The 16,143-nt window shown below is 39.2% G+C and overlaps 1 protein-coding gene across 5 annotated transcripts in view; it reads right to left on the bottom strand.

The window, feature by feature from the left end:
• The window catches only part of Gyg (glycogenin 1), a 44,236-nt gene that overhangs the window by 3,605 nt on the left and 24,488 nt on the right, over positions 1–16,143 (bottom strand). Inside the window, exons 1-7 of one of the 5 annotated variants that reach the window (XM_069311201.1) lie at positions 12,259–12,417; positions 6,047–6,185; positions 5,001–5,175; positions 4,328–4,599; positions 2,551–2,728; positions 1,541–1,588; positions 1,262–1,333 (exon numbers count right to left, since the gene is read on the bottom strand). In XM_069311201.1, the coding sequence (XP_069167302.1) occupies positions 1,262–1,333; positions 1,541–1,588; positions 2,551–2,728; positions 4,328–4,599; positions 5,001–5,175; positions 6,047–6,185; position 12,259 (885 nt within the window). In that variant the 5' untranslated portion in view covers positions 12,260–12,417. Of the gene's footprint in view, positions 1–1,261; positions 1,334–1,540; positions 1,589–2,550; positions 2,729–4,327; positions 4,600–5,000; positions 5,176–6,046; positions 6,186–12,258; positions 12,418–16,143 lie in introns of those variants that run through there. The other 4 variants (XM_069311202.1, XM_045764972.2, XM_069311203.1 and 1 more) reach the window with 4 other exon arrangements.

Here is a 16,143-nt window from a genome sequence, read left to right as displayed (position 1 = left end):
CCACTAGGCTGCATGGTACAATAAGTTCATGAAAGGTGTGGATAACTTCGATCAAATGGTATTTTGTCCCAAACGGGTTGCAGGTGGGTGACTTTAGCCGTTTATACTGGTAATGCTTCCCCCATATCATGTATTATATGCATATGTCTGTACAACCAAAAATAACTGTGTGCATCAAGTATAAACTTGACAAACATAACAAAAGTAAAAACATTTCGTGCGTGTTTGACGCTCACTGATATGTTCCAGCGTTGTTTTATATTTGGCGCTATTCTAATTTACGCTTTGTTGATATTTTTTACCTATTGGCACATAGAACATTCTATTGCGAACACATTGACGCAAAAATGAATGACGTACATAGAAAATTAATGTCATGAGAGTGAAATAAGTATAAACTTTCAAAGCGCCGTGCGTCGTCCCGTCACCGATACCGGGTAACAATTTCACCAGTTCCCACACTCTTGCGGGCGGGCCGCAATCATTATTCTACGCTTATATTCATATCACCGTGTTGGGAATTTTATTGCGAATCCATTGATACCAAAATTAACGCTGTAGAACAAGTGTGGAGGTGATTACAATCCCAAGAGTAAAAACATTTTGTTGCTGATGGGCGCTCACGGCGAGTCATCTTCGTAGTTATTTATTTGGTGCTAGTATCCCTATACGTTTTGTGACTTTTTTTACTGATGTTCTTCTAGAGAATTTTATTGCGAACACGTTGGTACCAAAATGAAATACGTAGCATGAGAACTAAGGTCAGAAGAGTAAAAAGAGTATACACATTTTTGTTTTTACGCTTAAGCGATAAAAACGCAGCGCGCACATTCGGTTGGCTGAGTGACCTTTGCGGAGAGCGCGAAAGTGTTAAAAGAGGCCAAGATTAAATCTTGAGATTCAACAGCATCAGCACCACATGGCAAAGTACAGATTAAAGTAAGTTTTCAAGGACTAGTACAAGCTCAACATTACCAGGAACCACAGCCACATGAAGATGAAAGACTGAGCCACCACAAATTTAGTAATACAGTACTGTACAATATGATATGGATTAAAAAAAGCTTTGCCTCTGCCCCAACAAAGTCTGTAGAGACTACTTTTTTACCTCCTGTACCCAACACACAGTTGGAGCTTCCAGGTCTAAGGTTTCACTCTCATTGCCATTACTGTCCTCAACAGAATCAATGACATTAGATACACATTCACTATGCGACTCCAAATTGTCGAGTACTCTGTAACTAATGTTTGTGTCGTTTACCTCAGTCCCATCACATACATGGTTGGAAGCATGTTCATGTCCCTCTGCCACTATAAAATGATCCTTAATTTCCTGAATAGCCGCATGTAAAAAAATCAGAATTAGTACATAATTATGCTGCATTAATATACAACTAAAACCAATTCTATGGTTATGCTAGAACTAAATTAGTCTAGTTTGGTTATTCATATATCCCCTAATTTGTATGAACTAATACCTCAAGTAATTTCTATACCATTTTATCACACATTAACCTCTTTGCAGCCGTATCAAATTTACCTGAACATCTTCAAGGGGAGTTTTCTCCTCTACTGCACTTTGGAGATCCTGCAAGGGGGAAATGAGCAACACAATATTAATGCATGCACAAATGTGTTCGTTAGCCCTGGGAACCTCATCACTGGGAAATGTTATGATATTTTGAAAACTTGCTGCAAAACAAAACAACTCCATATTACACTTTTATAAATTATATTAATGTCCAGATTAAAACACACCTACATTACAGTTTGCACAACAGTAATACAAACATTGCATTACCTTCAACATTCACTAAGTACCAAGAGAAAGGTTGGTGAAAGGGATCGAGGGGGTTATGAAAGGGAAACTGTACCAGTATTTAACAAGTGTCAAATGTAATCACAGAACCTTATTATCTTTCTTGCTAAAACACTTTCTATTGAAGAGCTACAAAAGCTTTAGTAAAAAAAGAAAAAAAAAAAAGGATTACTACAGTATGTTAACTCCAAATATTGGACACTATGTAAAACTCAAATTTGAAGGATCTAAATTCTAGAGCAATTTACCCCCCTCAAATTGCTAGGCAATAAAAACCATATCTAAACCATTACAAAGTAATGTTGCAACTAAGCTTAGTGGTACAACAGCACCCCTATTGTGTCTACATACCCCCTCACTATAATGCAGACTTACTGTAATTGGCAAAATAGTACATCTTAAAATTTATCGGCACATTAAGCCTCAAATTATGATGTATCAAGCCTATCTTCCTACACCAAACTACTAGCTACCAATTTGACTTAAATTCTGCCCATTTTAGAGTGGGATTTTGACAACCATGTCCAAACCAGATAAGTAAAATTATTCCATTAGTACCACTCCAATTTCAATGTGCATTCATGCTATTGCACTTTTATTCCAGAATGAAGTAACAAAGGTGTTTCAAGCCATTTACTAAACTTTGGTAAACTTAATGCAACCACCAACTTGGCAAAGTCAAAAAGTGCTAGTTTTAAGTGGCGCTTCATTCAATTTCAATCACCACCCACCATTTCAGGAACGCCTGGTCTAACTAGGCGGAGATAAATGGTCCACCACGTGTTTAGATACAAGGCAAGGTGTTCGTAGCCAGGTGCCGTGTGTACAGAACCAGTACTAGCATCATAACGGTGCTGCCATGGCTTCAGGGCACCCAAAAAGTGGACCAATTTAGCATTTGCTCCGTATCTGTGGATAAACAGTATCTTTAATAATATTTGTTCATGGGTTTTAACACTAAAAGCTGTTATTTAATAAGTAATAGATCATTTTAAAATCAGAATTTCCAACCCTGAAGATAATTGCTGGAAACCAAATTTACTAAGTCCCATTACCAGCCAATCAAATTTAATGTTTGTACAAATTCTTATAGAAAAAATGCATTACCAAACCAATTTGGGCAAACTAAAAAGTATTGCATTCAAAATTCCTTAACTGCCAGAACATCTAAGATGTAATAACTTGTGCACCAAAACACTGCATAGCAATTTGTTTTTTTGGGGGGAGAGGGGGGGGGGGGGTGCACCACTTTATGCTACATTCACAAGGTGGGATGGGCAGGTGAGGAAGTTTGACCAATAATACACCTTTAACACGCACTGTTCAAGGGTTGGGGTCCAGACAATTTGGGATAGCTTCATCAAACTTAGCACAGCAATTAGCGAGCGAGTGAATTAGTGCATGTGCGAGCGAGCAGGGTGGGGGGGGGGGGGGGGAGGAGGGGTTCCTCACTGCATGCTCCCAATACCAAAATATAACCCACAAAATTTCATTTAGCGGATCATTCTCACCATGATTAAGCCAGCATATTCATCAAGCAATGCTTGGTCCCCAAGCTAGTATAAAAATGCCCAACTCGGCAAGTTACCTTTTGAGATACAAATGCTAAAAATATCAGCACCACGTACTCTGAAGGGAACGGTAGTGGGTGTATTTGGTCCATAACTTTAAGGGACAACTTATAGCAATGTCTTTGCTTAGAAGGGTACAATGCCCCTACCTTCATCCCAAAATGGGAGTTTATTTACTACTGACAACCAAATACCATACAGAGAAGGTTTGCCTTCATTCATTCTAAATTACATGTAATGTAACAAGAACCCAAAATGCCAAGATTATATATAAAAATTATTCTGGTACAAAATAAATCTCCTGGACTAAGTGAACAATTATGTTCACCGAATGTTTGCATTCAGCGCCTACTTTTAAGCATGTACAAAAGTAAAGAGGTGAACGGGGTAGCAATTCAAAATCACACATTTCATCCCAGAAATCTCAACGAGTACTTTGGAACAGAATTATTTGGTATTAAAGTTGACTTGCAAACCAAGTAAAAAATTTAGATTTAAGTAAAGGTTGACAAGGGTGGAGAAGTACAAAAATTGATGGCACAAAAGACCACACCTTAAAGTTTATACCATTAAAGAAGTTTTTATTTAATGGTACAAACTACAAAATTTGGCCACATTAGTACAGGCATTTCAATCTAATAGGTCTTTTATAAACTTTACATGCATCATAATTACAAAATGTATAGAGTATCAACTGGTAACTCCAACACTTCCATTAATGCTTAACCCACATTATGGAAACAACCTTAACACCTAACTTTGGCCTAAAAAACATTATTAAAGATCATGCCAGAGTAAATTGGCTATAAGGTTACAGAAAGTAAATAGGACAAATGCCATATCCTTCTGCCCACAATAATTTTCACAAATATCAAAACTATTCCCAATAACACGAAAAACATTCACTTGAAAAGAGGCAAACTAGAAACCAACTCACTGTTTGTATGCAGGCAAATAGGTGTACGTAGCAGAGGCAACCATGTTGTATACAAACGAGACACGATGCCAATTTGGAAAGGCAGTATTTAGAAGACCCTGGTCACCACCGTCAAAGCTACCCTGTGTCTCTGCATGCTGAAGGAGTTTGCCGTAAGTGTCTAAAGAAGGCACAAACACAAACATGCCCGAATTAAAGCAATCTGGCCAGCCAATGTCACAGACTGCAGTGAGTTCAGGATGTGAGAAAAGGTCATCTGGGTTTTGCACACACTGAAATGGAAAATTAAGTTTTTATTGGAGCCTACAAAAGTAAAATTATAATTTAAATAACTTTATAAATACTGTACAGTATTTAATGTCACTATTCAATCTAAAATATCAATGCTTATTAATTTAACTTTCCTATCATGTGTAATCTGAGTAGATGTTCATTTTTTGAGTTAAAATAACTAACCTACAGTCCATGTACAAAAGCATTATGTTTAGGCTAAAGGCCAAGTTTTACCAACTGCACAGTTCATAAATACAATACTTTGCAAGCAAGGAAAAAAAAGTGAACAAAAGACTACTAATTTGCAATTTTGCTCAAAAGGATATTTGTAGATGCAACAAATATCAGGTTTATGGCAAAGATCCAACTTTATGTGTAACTAATCTAGGAAGTCACTTACCAACATATCGGCATCAAGGAAAACACATTTTGAATAATTTGTAAGTGTCCAGCAGTGCAATTTTGTGAATGTGACTCCTAGTTCTGGTCTCTTTAGCAGAGATAAGTGGGCAGAATCTTCAGAGTCTAGAACATCTACAGTTACCACTTTGTCGAATACGGACTCCAACAGTGATCTGTGGGAATTTGCATTGCAAGTATCATCTACAGTCACAAGCTTCCATGAACACGCAGGCTAGCAACCTTAGGATTTCGGCACCAAAGTCTTGCCACCCAATATTCAATGAACTAAAACTTATCTTAAAAACTTACAAACTAGTAATATTAAAAACACTACCATTTATCCGTCTGGCCTTTCATCAACATTAGCCATTTAAGCAAGATTTTTTGTACTAATTACTAGATCTATTTCCAGTATCCATATATGAAGCATTCAAAATGGGCCAATTTACATTAAGTAATAAGAACTGGTATTTTAGTCAATTTATCAAATTCTTTGGCAAATATTAAAGAAATTAAACTTGCCAAAAAGTACTTTAAAGTGGTACTTTATAGAACGAAGGTGCCAATGTCTCAATCTATTGCAATTTAAAAAAAAAAAGGTACAAGTCAGCAAGCGAAAATTATTTTCACCAGTGCCACTTTAATTTGCATCTAATGCACTATATAAATAAACAAAACTCCAAACTTCTATTACAAGGAACTTAGCACTAATGCACATCCTGACAGTAGCTGTACACAGCCATTAACCAGTTACAACATTCTAGCTTTTATCTCTTCCACTTAGAAGTGCACTCAGTATTGCCACATTTTGTGTACACAATAAGTGGTCCACATACCCAAGATAGTTATTACAAGTAAAAAACTTGGAATTTTAACAAACATTTTGATTAACAGTACCACCTGTATGGCTCCATTTTAAGTAGCACTTTCCAAGTAGAAAACTAGTACATTTACTGTATTTTATGCTTAATGGGTCAAAAACTTTTAGAACTAGTCAAAGAAGCAAATTAATAAATAGGCAAACTCCTGCCAATGACTACTTACCGTATAGGTGAAGATACGGTCGGAGAAATCATTATACAAAGTTCTTTGGTGGTTGCGTTTGAGCGTAAGGAGTGGGCCAAAACCAGTGCCCCAATGGCATAGCCATCGTTAGTGGCAAGCGTTACATATGCCTGTGACACTGCAAAGAAAAGTTAATACTGTAGTTAAACAAGAAAAAGAAAAAATAGGGGGGGGGAGGGGGGGGAAGCCAGATCACCCTTTCTATGTGCAGTTTAGATATCAAGTCCCCATACAATTTGACCGTTTTCAATGTAATGGTAACAGTGTAGAACAATTAATGCACATTTAATAATAGTCACAACCAGTCATTAATAGTTCTTAAATGCAAACCATGCTCTGAAACTCTCCCTGGACAGATTTAATAGGACCCATTATCACCACACCAGAAATAAATATCTTTGATATCCCCAGGGTCAAACTTAATCTGTAAACACTATGCAAATTAAGGGACCTAGTCTATGGAACTCACTCCCTAGTGAATTGAAAAACTGTAAAACTTTTGCCTTATTTAAAAGCAAAACCAAAAAGTACCTAACTTCATCTATTTAGTTTCCTACACTGAGCTTTAAATTTGCTCTGTACCTAGTGTTACCCAATCTCTTAATTTTTTATGTAATAGCAATGAACACAATGATAAGGTTGTTTGATGTCTTATGTGCTAGCCATATGCTGTATTGTGACTACCAATTTTTGTCAACTACCATTCAAGCTGTCATTGCAATCAATCATAGCTACCTATGTGCTTTAATATACTGTACCTATAATTTTCTCTCATCTTTTTTTTTCATTCCATGTAATCTGTTATCATTTTTTTGTCTATAAATTTTGCAAGTATTTACCTCCTTAAAATTTTCTTAGATTAAGGACCTGCCCGAAACGCTGCGCGTGCTAGTGGCTTTACAAGACTGTAATTACCATATTTGTATCCTCATTCCTTATGTACATTCTTGTATATGCATAAATAAATAAATAAATAGTGTCAGCAACAGCAGTCCTCTACTTTATACCAGTTTAATGTACATTGTAGAATTTTGCTAATCTGGACAATGTTTTTACAATTTTACCAAAGTTTTACAACTTACCATATGCATACCTACGGGCCAGGAAACTAAAAATATTCCAATATAAAAATTACTTTAAATTGCTATACAAATCTCCAATTATTTGGCATCAGTGTCGTAAAAATGTTACCAATATTTTACTAAATGAATTTTATACTTTATATTTTAATATTGTATATAAATAGTACTGATAACAGCTATTAACTGGAACTGAAGGATTGACCAAGTCTAATTAACAGACCCATCAATATCTCTACAAACTAATGAGAATATGGAGCAAGCATATTACCGACATAATATGCCTTCTACACATTATAGCGCAACTTTACAAATTTTGTAGACTAGAAAATTTCTTGACAAGACCAAAGCCACCAATGGAATCTACACAAATCGCCATTTTGTTCCACGTTAGTCAATTAGGGACAAATCATGCAAGTAGACAAACTGCCATCACTTAAACCTACTGTAACACTGTAAAAGTGTTTGGGTTAGGTTATTTAAAATATATATAGAGTACATGAGTCACAGACAAGGATCTGAGAGGCGCCAGTTGTCTGCCTGAGATCTCACACCTCAAAGCGTTAATGACCTCAAGTGACCTGAGGTCAGATCATGAGAATTTCACCTTGCTTCCGCTAAGCTCTTAATTGTAGTCTGGTAGCCTTCAAACAAGCCGACGTTTAAGGAGTGGCTTGGTAGTGCCGGAGGCTATCTATTTGTGGGCGGAGTTAGCTACTAGGTTCCCCAATATAAACTCGGAGAGCTATCCAGAAAGAGCATTAACAGACAGAACAGACAGAACGGCAGTCAGGAGAGCAGAGCAGACGGGAGGCTGTCGGCCGGCAGGGCGGGAGTCTCCGTCAACTACAAACCCCCCCCCCCCCCCCCTCTCTATTCAACTTAGACTCAGTCCTCGGTGAGTGAACATTAAGGTGACTTGGTCGTGTTTACTTACATATGTTGTGTGATGATCAGGGGCAGTCAAGTTGTAGGGTTCTCGAATTCTTGGATAATGACTCTCTTTAACATTTTAATTGAATTGCTACATTATGATACTTCATGTGAAATATAATTATGAATTTATTATTTAAATTGTGTTTAACTTTGTTCCCTAGAGATTTGAGTTGAGGTGAGAAAGCCTCTGTGGTTACTGGTTTCATGGTTTAGAATGAGTACATGATAAAGATGGGAGCTACTAATAATGAACTCATGATAACATCTTTTGAGAATTTTGTGATACAGGCAAGTTCCATTCCTTGTCTTGTATGTAATGGTCTAGAATGGATGGTGGCAGCATTTCGTCTTCTACTATCTACTCTTCTACTTATACTATCTACTCTTCTACTACTACCTATCTATTCCTCTCCCTCCACCCCTCTCTAAACTCTCACTTTCAGCTAATGACCCTCCTTGCCCCTCCCACCTCTCTGCCTCTCACCCCAAACCCTCACTAATTACTTCACTATTCATTTCTTTCCTTTCGTTTTCTCTTATACGTTTGTGGCAATGATTCTGTATTCTAGAGTTCTCTCTAGAGTTTCGGGTAACTGATCAAGTGACGGCGCCTTGTAGTCTTAGCACCTAGGTAGTCGAATACCTAGGTTACAAGGTGTTGAACGAGAGAGGTTGCCTTAGGAACTCTGGAGGTGCTCTAGAATAGTTAGCTAACTGGGGACGGGATAACGGACTAGAGAGAGCCGTTTCCCCCGGCCTCGTTAGTTAACTGGGGGGTGGAATAATGGACAAGATAGAGCTATTTCCCCCACCCCCCGTTACACTACGACATTTTTGTAGTTTTTAGAATTCCTTCTCAAAAACCAATTAGACGTCAGTTAAGGATACCGAATATGGCATTTACCCAATATTAATTATCTGATGAAGGCTTAGTCAGTTTAAAAAATTTAACACTTTTCCCGGATAAACTTTATAGTAGTACTAATTATCAGACTAAACTAATGTAGTCGACAATAGCCCGGATAGAATACATTTGCCTCTAGTCCAGTAATACTTTCAGAATTCTACATTTATGTTGACCAAACTACACGCTAGAAAGCGAAGGGACAACGACGTTTCGGTCCGTCCTGGACCTTTCTCAAGTCGATTAGTATTCTATACATTTATGTATACTAGCAACTAAGACTAGACAAACTGTTCAAGTTAACGTCCGTATACTGCCTTATCATTCTTAATGCTAACAAACTAATCTTTTCCGCCCTTGTTCTCTGGACATCTCTTCCCCACTGCCAGTTACCATTTCTTCCAGACACTAAAATATTTGTCGCTCATGATTAACTCTCCGTATACCTGACGCCATTATACAATTCATTACAGACAACATATGCAATGTATTTCTATAGCTTTATAGACTTTATAGTCTGAAACTGCAAAGCTTTAAATTGCTACAACTTCGGCCATCTAACAGATTTTTGTACCATAGGAAATTAGAAGCGCTTTTAATCAAGTGTATTAGAAGTACGACTTTAACCCCCAACCATCCCCTGCTTAGTTGAGTCGCTCGCACCTACCAGATAACAGGTTTCTCTCACCTGAAGACAACCCACACCATAAAAGTGCGCCTCTGGAGATCACATCAAGTTGTGCCTTTCAGCCATGCAGAAAACTGCCAACATTAACGTGCTGTTACGTGGTATAACTTCTGTAACATTGTTATGTCTGGGAATAATCACGTTCGTTCACTTCCCAGATTCTCTTATTGAAAGTGCATCCAAAACCCATCTTTTCAGCCTCGACAAGATGTAGATCACGATGAATCAAACTAATTTGGATTGGCGAGCAAGTTACAGCTTTAATTACAGTTAGCATGTCCTCCCCCCCCCCCAATACAATCGCTGAGCAACCCAATTAATGAGTTCAATAATAGGTCAGCCTGAAACTACTTCAAATTTAAAGAATTCTGGTACTATAATTTCGCATCATATTTCAAATATACTGCAGCAAACACTACGCAAATTTTCACACCTGGCCTCGCTGCTTGAGCGTCCCCGCCCGACATAACGGAGCAGCAGGACCGGTTCCTGCTGGACCCAGGGTACAAGGTGCGTGGTGTTGTGTACTCAGTCCTAGCATTAGACAAGATGTATGGTCATAAGATACAATTAGCCGAGGTGAAGGAGTGGCTCTGTTTAAGAGCTTCTGAATCCAGCATGTAAAGTAAATCTTAAAGCGAGTACATGAGTAAATACGCGAGTCGCCACCTTTTACCGTATAGTAATTCAGCGTTTCCCTCCCACCCCCATTTCGTACCCGGAATAAATACACCGATAGATTACAACTTCAACCTTCCAGGATATGTTCAGGGAATTCAGACGTGAATCTAGTTACCTGCTCACCATGTACTTCCGTAGGCTCAATCCCAGCCCATTCTCCTGTTTTGATAGTTTTTGTAAGTACACCATAGTACAAAGATTGCAGTTCTAAGCAATTAGAGCTCCGACTATAAAGAAAAACTAATAGACAAAAATGAAGCCAAGAACAAATATTCCTAGTATAGCACACTAGGAACCATTAGATCTCATATGGTGTATGGTGTATTCCTAGGTATAACCTAGGAATGTTATTTAGTCTTTGAAAACTAGGTAAAAAATAGGTCTGCCGTTTGTTCAACTCTATAGTGCCGATTTCTACTTACTAATTTGTTGTAAGTCTGTACATGTACTATGGTCCTCATCGTTACCATAAGTACTACCAAAATAGGAGGATGGGCTGCCCAATCTATACAAGACTTCTTCCTTATAACATTACGTTCTACTATTGAGAGATGAAATAACTATCTCCACATCTTCGAGGTTCTCCCTAATAGTAATAGGGTGTTCACAATAGACTGAACCAGGCGTGTCCACATTTACGCTAAGCATGATAGTTCAGCTGAACAATCCCCGGGGGAAGACATTGTTACTTTCATAACAGAAATATTTCCATAGGATCCCGAGAGTTGGGAAGTGTGGGTTGCAGCGTAAGAAACTTGGCAATTTGTCATGGGGAAAGGGGGGAACAAAGTAGCCAGGCTGTCTGTTCCCAATAATTGATCTTTAAGCATTGATTTGTTTATGCAAGTCATTAAACATGGGGCTAGTTTTAAGAAGTTTACAGGGAAACGAACTTTACCACCTTCCCCTTGTTTACTACTAAAAATTAACAGATTGTTATATAGTCAGATTTTGTAGTGCCAGGAAGAACAAACATCTTCATTAAGAGTAAGCTTATGTTATACGAACTTCACATCCAAAATATTAAGAACACCAGCTAACTTTTCACCCATTGCAAATTATGCCAAGTATTTTTAAAGGTTATAACTTCACTCATTCTGTAGTATAGGGCAGCGCGGCCTTACAACCCCGCCAGTGCTGGCACCCACCCACACGCATATTCCTCATTCTTGCAGCTATTATGGGCACGCTCCAGCGCCCTACCATCCCAGCCGCCGTAGTACCCGTTACCAACGCTCAGTTTCCCTCAGTCAAATGTGCTCTACATTTTATCAACTAAAAGGGTCTGAATGGGCCGATGCTCCAAAACTAGACATTTAACTGTGCCAAAGAGGAACTTTAGCAATCAAGTTATAAGATTGGTAGTTTTATTATGTTTAATTCTTGGACATCAAAACTACACCATATGTAGCGTTGGCATGTTCGAAGATTATAGGAGTTAGACGCTAAATGCGAGCCGCCTTGTCCAGCGTAAAATATTTGAAACTCGTGGCACAAAGGTGCCCCTGGCCTAAATGGTATCTTGGGCGTGTCACGCACTCAACATATTTGAAACAATCTCTGCCAATTAAGTGACTTCGCATGAACAACTCCAGTATTTCCAATTAATCAGTTCATAAGCAATATTTTACAAAGTTAAACTATATAGGTTTAGCACGAACCTACTTTAGGAATGCAAGATTTAGTAAACTGCGATACCGCGGGAGATCTCTGAAAATTCTTTCCATATTCACACAAGAACAGTCCTGTACCTGCCCTAAAAGAACAGCTAATCACCTTCTTCGAGCAACCAGGTACAAATTTCTTTCTAAACACAAAGTCACGAAATAAGAAAGAAAAAACCCTCACTGGCACGCATGTATACAAATATCAAACGGTAAAAAAAAAAAAAAATAATTCTAACTTGTGTGAGAAGCGACGTGATGACTGGTGGGCTAGTACACACGTCCTTCCCCTAGCGGAGTGGCCGACACACTGTGAGGCAACGAGACGTCAGGGCCACCCTCATCACCCAGAGCAGTGGGCGGCGCTCCTTATATTATCTCATCACTCTCACATTGGTCACTCTATAACATCTCTGCGTCACAGTACTTGCTCTTGTCCTTGTCAAGGTCGTCACAACCACTTGACAAAAGGACACTACTTATTCTTATGTTTGTCTGGAGAAACGCGTCCCTTGTTTTGAGCGGTAAACTACTGTTTTTTATCCTCGCTCTTGTTCACTTGTTATATGATTAGATGTCATTACTGTTACATTCCTGTGTTTTTAATTAGCAATATGTGCGTTGAATTAAATGAAGTAAACTCCATACCTAAATCATCCAAATTCACAAGGGCCGTGCGTAATTCGTAGGTTTATTTCTCCAGGCAGAGCAATGACTGATGGAACTGTTGTTTCCAGGGGAGAATTTACCGAACAGTACTAGAGTCAATGCAACGTGTCCTCAGACTAAAGTGTTTGAATGGCCTATCACCCCTGGTTAAACAACTTGTATATTTATCTAGATATTTGTGATGCTGTACTGACCTATTTGTGCTTGAGCTTTGGCTCTTTGGTCCCGCCTCTCAACTGGTGAGAGGCTTTAAGTGCGTGTGAAGGCTTATTAAGGTTCCAGTAATATTCTCTTGGGAAACCGGCAAGTGAACCTTTGTTCTATATAGAGATTATTCTCAAGTTATAATTACATTTTAGTATGTATCGTAGGTTTAAAGTAGACTAACTTTCTGGCAAACTAGTTTTCTTTGATAATCCCTAAGGCAAAAGTTTTCTTTAATGTAAAATTCTAGGGGATACTCAAGTAGGCTAGAATTTCACATGTCACACGTTTTAAATTTAATACACCTAACTTAACCAAGGATAAATGTACATAAAAGTACTAATTATGTGCTGCATTTTGAAATGATAACCAGGAAGATACATACCCTCTGAAGATAGGGTGCAAATAATACACAGTATTTTCTACAGTATGATCCCCATCAGACAAAATACAGGGTACCATGAAAAACAACAGCTTACAAACATGCACATTTTAAATGTGTTGGTTAGTCGGGTTAGGTGGGTGTCTTGGGTTGGCACATTTTAATATTCCGTATCATCCCGTGAGAGCGAGCCAACACAACCAGACACTCTACAACACACAACCCCCACAACTTCATACTCATTGCACCTCTTTCAAATTACTGGCAACATTTACAAAGCAATTTTAAAATAATTTATATTGTTTTTCTTGCAAGCACAAATCCGTAAACATGTAACACTACTCTAGGAGGTTAAACTTCTACCAGCTACTGTCTCACCTTTTTCCATCATCAATAAGAACATAAGAACATAAGAACAAAGGTAACTGCAGAAGGCCTATTGGCCCATACGAGGCAGCTCCTATTCTATAACCACCCAATACCAATTATAATTCTAACAATCTATTAAGGATTGCCTGGAAATGCAAATGTTACCTGCTGTGGTTTCATAATAACTGTCCTTTGACATTTGGTAACCACCAGTTACTATCTTAGCTAAGAAAACCGCTACGGCCCAGTCCTCGACATCTTATTTCCTATGTACTATACGGTAAGTATTATACACTGAGAAACAGTCACTTCCTCCGGATGTATTTCAACTAATTGTGTGACTTAGTTCATCGGAATTAAATTTAGCTTTCGCAAGATACACTGCAACCCGTATTTAACCCCAGAGAGCGTAGCTTGGGGGCAGGGTCATCATTATATCCATATAATGAATGGGGACCTGGTTGTTAAACGATTTGGCGGGTCGTATTCCGGAGGGAAATTAGGATTAAGGACTTGGCCGAAACGCTATGCGTGCTAGTGACTGTACAAGAATGTAAGAACTCCTGTATATAAATAAATCAATCAGTACAAATAAAAATCCACAGCGAGCGTAGCGTATGTAGACGGGGTCACGGGGTCGACTCCGCACAGATCTCGAAGAGGAATTGACAGGTTCCTCACAGATCACGAAGAGGAATTGACAGGTTCCGCACAGATCACGAATCGGAATTGACAGGTTCCGCACAGATAACCAAGAGGAACTGATAGGTTCCTCAATGTCCTGGTAATTTTGGCCTCTACTTCAAATAGTAAGAATACCGCTGGGATAAATATTTTCACCGACGCAGCAACAACAAGGTCACTAGAGCCACCACAACACCCGCCCTACCTTCAGGTTAGGTACATAGATTTTGGCGCCAATTCACAAGCAACATTCACCTTCTCTTCCGGCTGTTGGATCAAAATCCCCTCCACCCTCTTCCTCCCCCTGAAAAATCCCTCTTCAAAGAGAGAGAGAGAGAGAAGATTAAGCCACCCAAAAGGTGGCTTGGGCATGAATAGCCCATAAGTGGTGGCCCTTTTTAGCCATTTCCAGTATCAATAGATGATACTGGAGATCTGTGGAGGTGCGACTGCACCCTGCGTGACGGGAGATGTCTCCCGTGCCCTCTTCCAAGGAGTTGACTGCCACATATATCTGGATCAGTCCCCCAATAGTGATTGGAGTGGGATCAGTAAGCCAAGATGATTGGTGGGCGAGGGTAGAACAGGTATGTATATACTATCCCACGACACCAGCCACAGCTATGCACATCCTGGCTCTTCCGTTAATTACAACACTTCTCCACACTTCACCCTACATATATTTAACACAAAATTTCAGGTCGAAGTGAAAATGTAGAATAGAAGTTCTGTATGTTTAATACATTACATTTTAGGATAATGACTATCCCATTGTTCTCATAAATTATACCGAGATATAGATACTGATAAATCGATAAATTATAGATCAATCACTACATCACTCTACACTAGATCCCCCTTACCTGTCAACACGCTAATCAGTAGCTGTCACAGCACACACTCACACTCAACTCCCACGCCCACAGTCAACTCCCACACCCACCTCCACACTAAACACTCCAGCCCATCATCCTAAAATGATAGTAAGACTAAGATTCAGGCGTCACCAGATACAACGATTGATCTCGGTTGACAGTAAAAGTATATCAAAGAAGCACAGTATGCAAATGGTTAACACATGACGCTTTCAATCATTGTATACAGCCATGGCAGAGTGCTAGCTAGCACCCGGAGGTCTATAGGTGGGTGGGTGGATTGGTGCTTGGCGCCGGGTCTTATGGTAAGTAAAGCTCTCATTCAACTCTTCCAACGGAATTTAGTGGCTGTACTTAATCCATTTAACGGTTTTAGCGACTGCACTTTATATAGGGAATAGTTTGATCGGCTGCAACATATTGATGAAGCGTTTAACAGTTATACGAAGCTTTTTAACGACAGAACATTATTGCTGTCAGTTTTAACGACTGTAAGCTATGCAGTTAGTCATTTATTATGCACCTCATACCCATCCCGTGGGCGGTGGTGGAGACGGTTACAGTGGCACATGGGTTCAGGTTTGTAGCTTGATAAAGTGAAAAAAAAACAAAATCCGGCTTGAAGGATAATAAGAATAGACTAATAACTAAGCATAATAACGGCGGAGAGGCGGGAAGACTGTTGGTGCAGTCAGCTCCATCAGTGAAGAGACAGGGTGATCCACGAGGCACTGGTGAGACAGTCACAGGAAAAAAAGAAGTCACAGGCGACAGGAGGAGTGTTGGTGATGCTGCCCCCCTCCCCCCCCCTCCCACTCTACTCCTCCACAATCTTTCCTCAGATTCACCCTGCTATTTTTAGGGTGGTGGAAGGTAGGCTCCAAAATGGAGGGTGTCCACGCCCGCGCCCGCAGTACTTGCCAGAAGAGTTACATCTCGCC

This window comes from Procambarus clarkii, chromosome 69, assembly GCF_040958095.1.
Source record: "Procambarus clarkii isolate CNS0578487 chromosome 69, FALCON_Pclarkii_2.0, whole genome shotgun sequence".
In the NCBI taxonomy this organism is placed as follows: domain Eukaryota; kingdom Metazoa; phylum Arthropoda; class Malacostraca; order Decapoda; family Cambaridae; genus Procambarus; species Procambarus clarkii.
The sequence above is the reverse complement of the archived record's forward strand: the minus strand, read 5'-3'. Positions and strand labels throughout refer to the sequence as shown.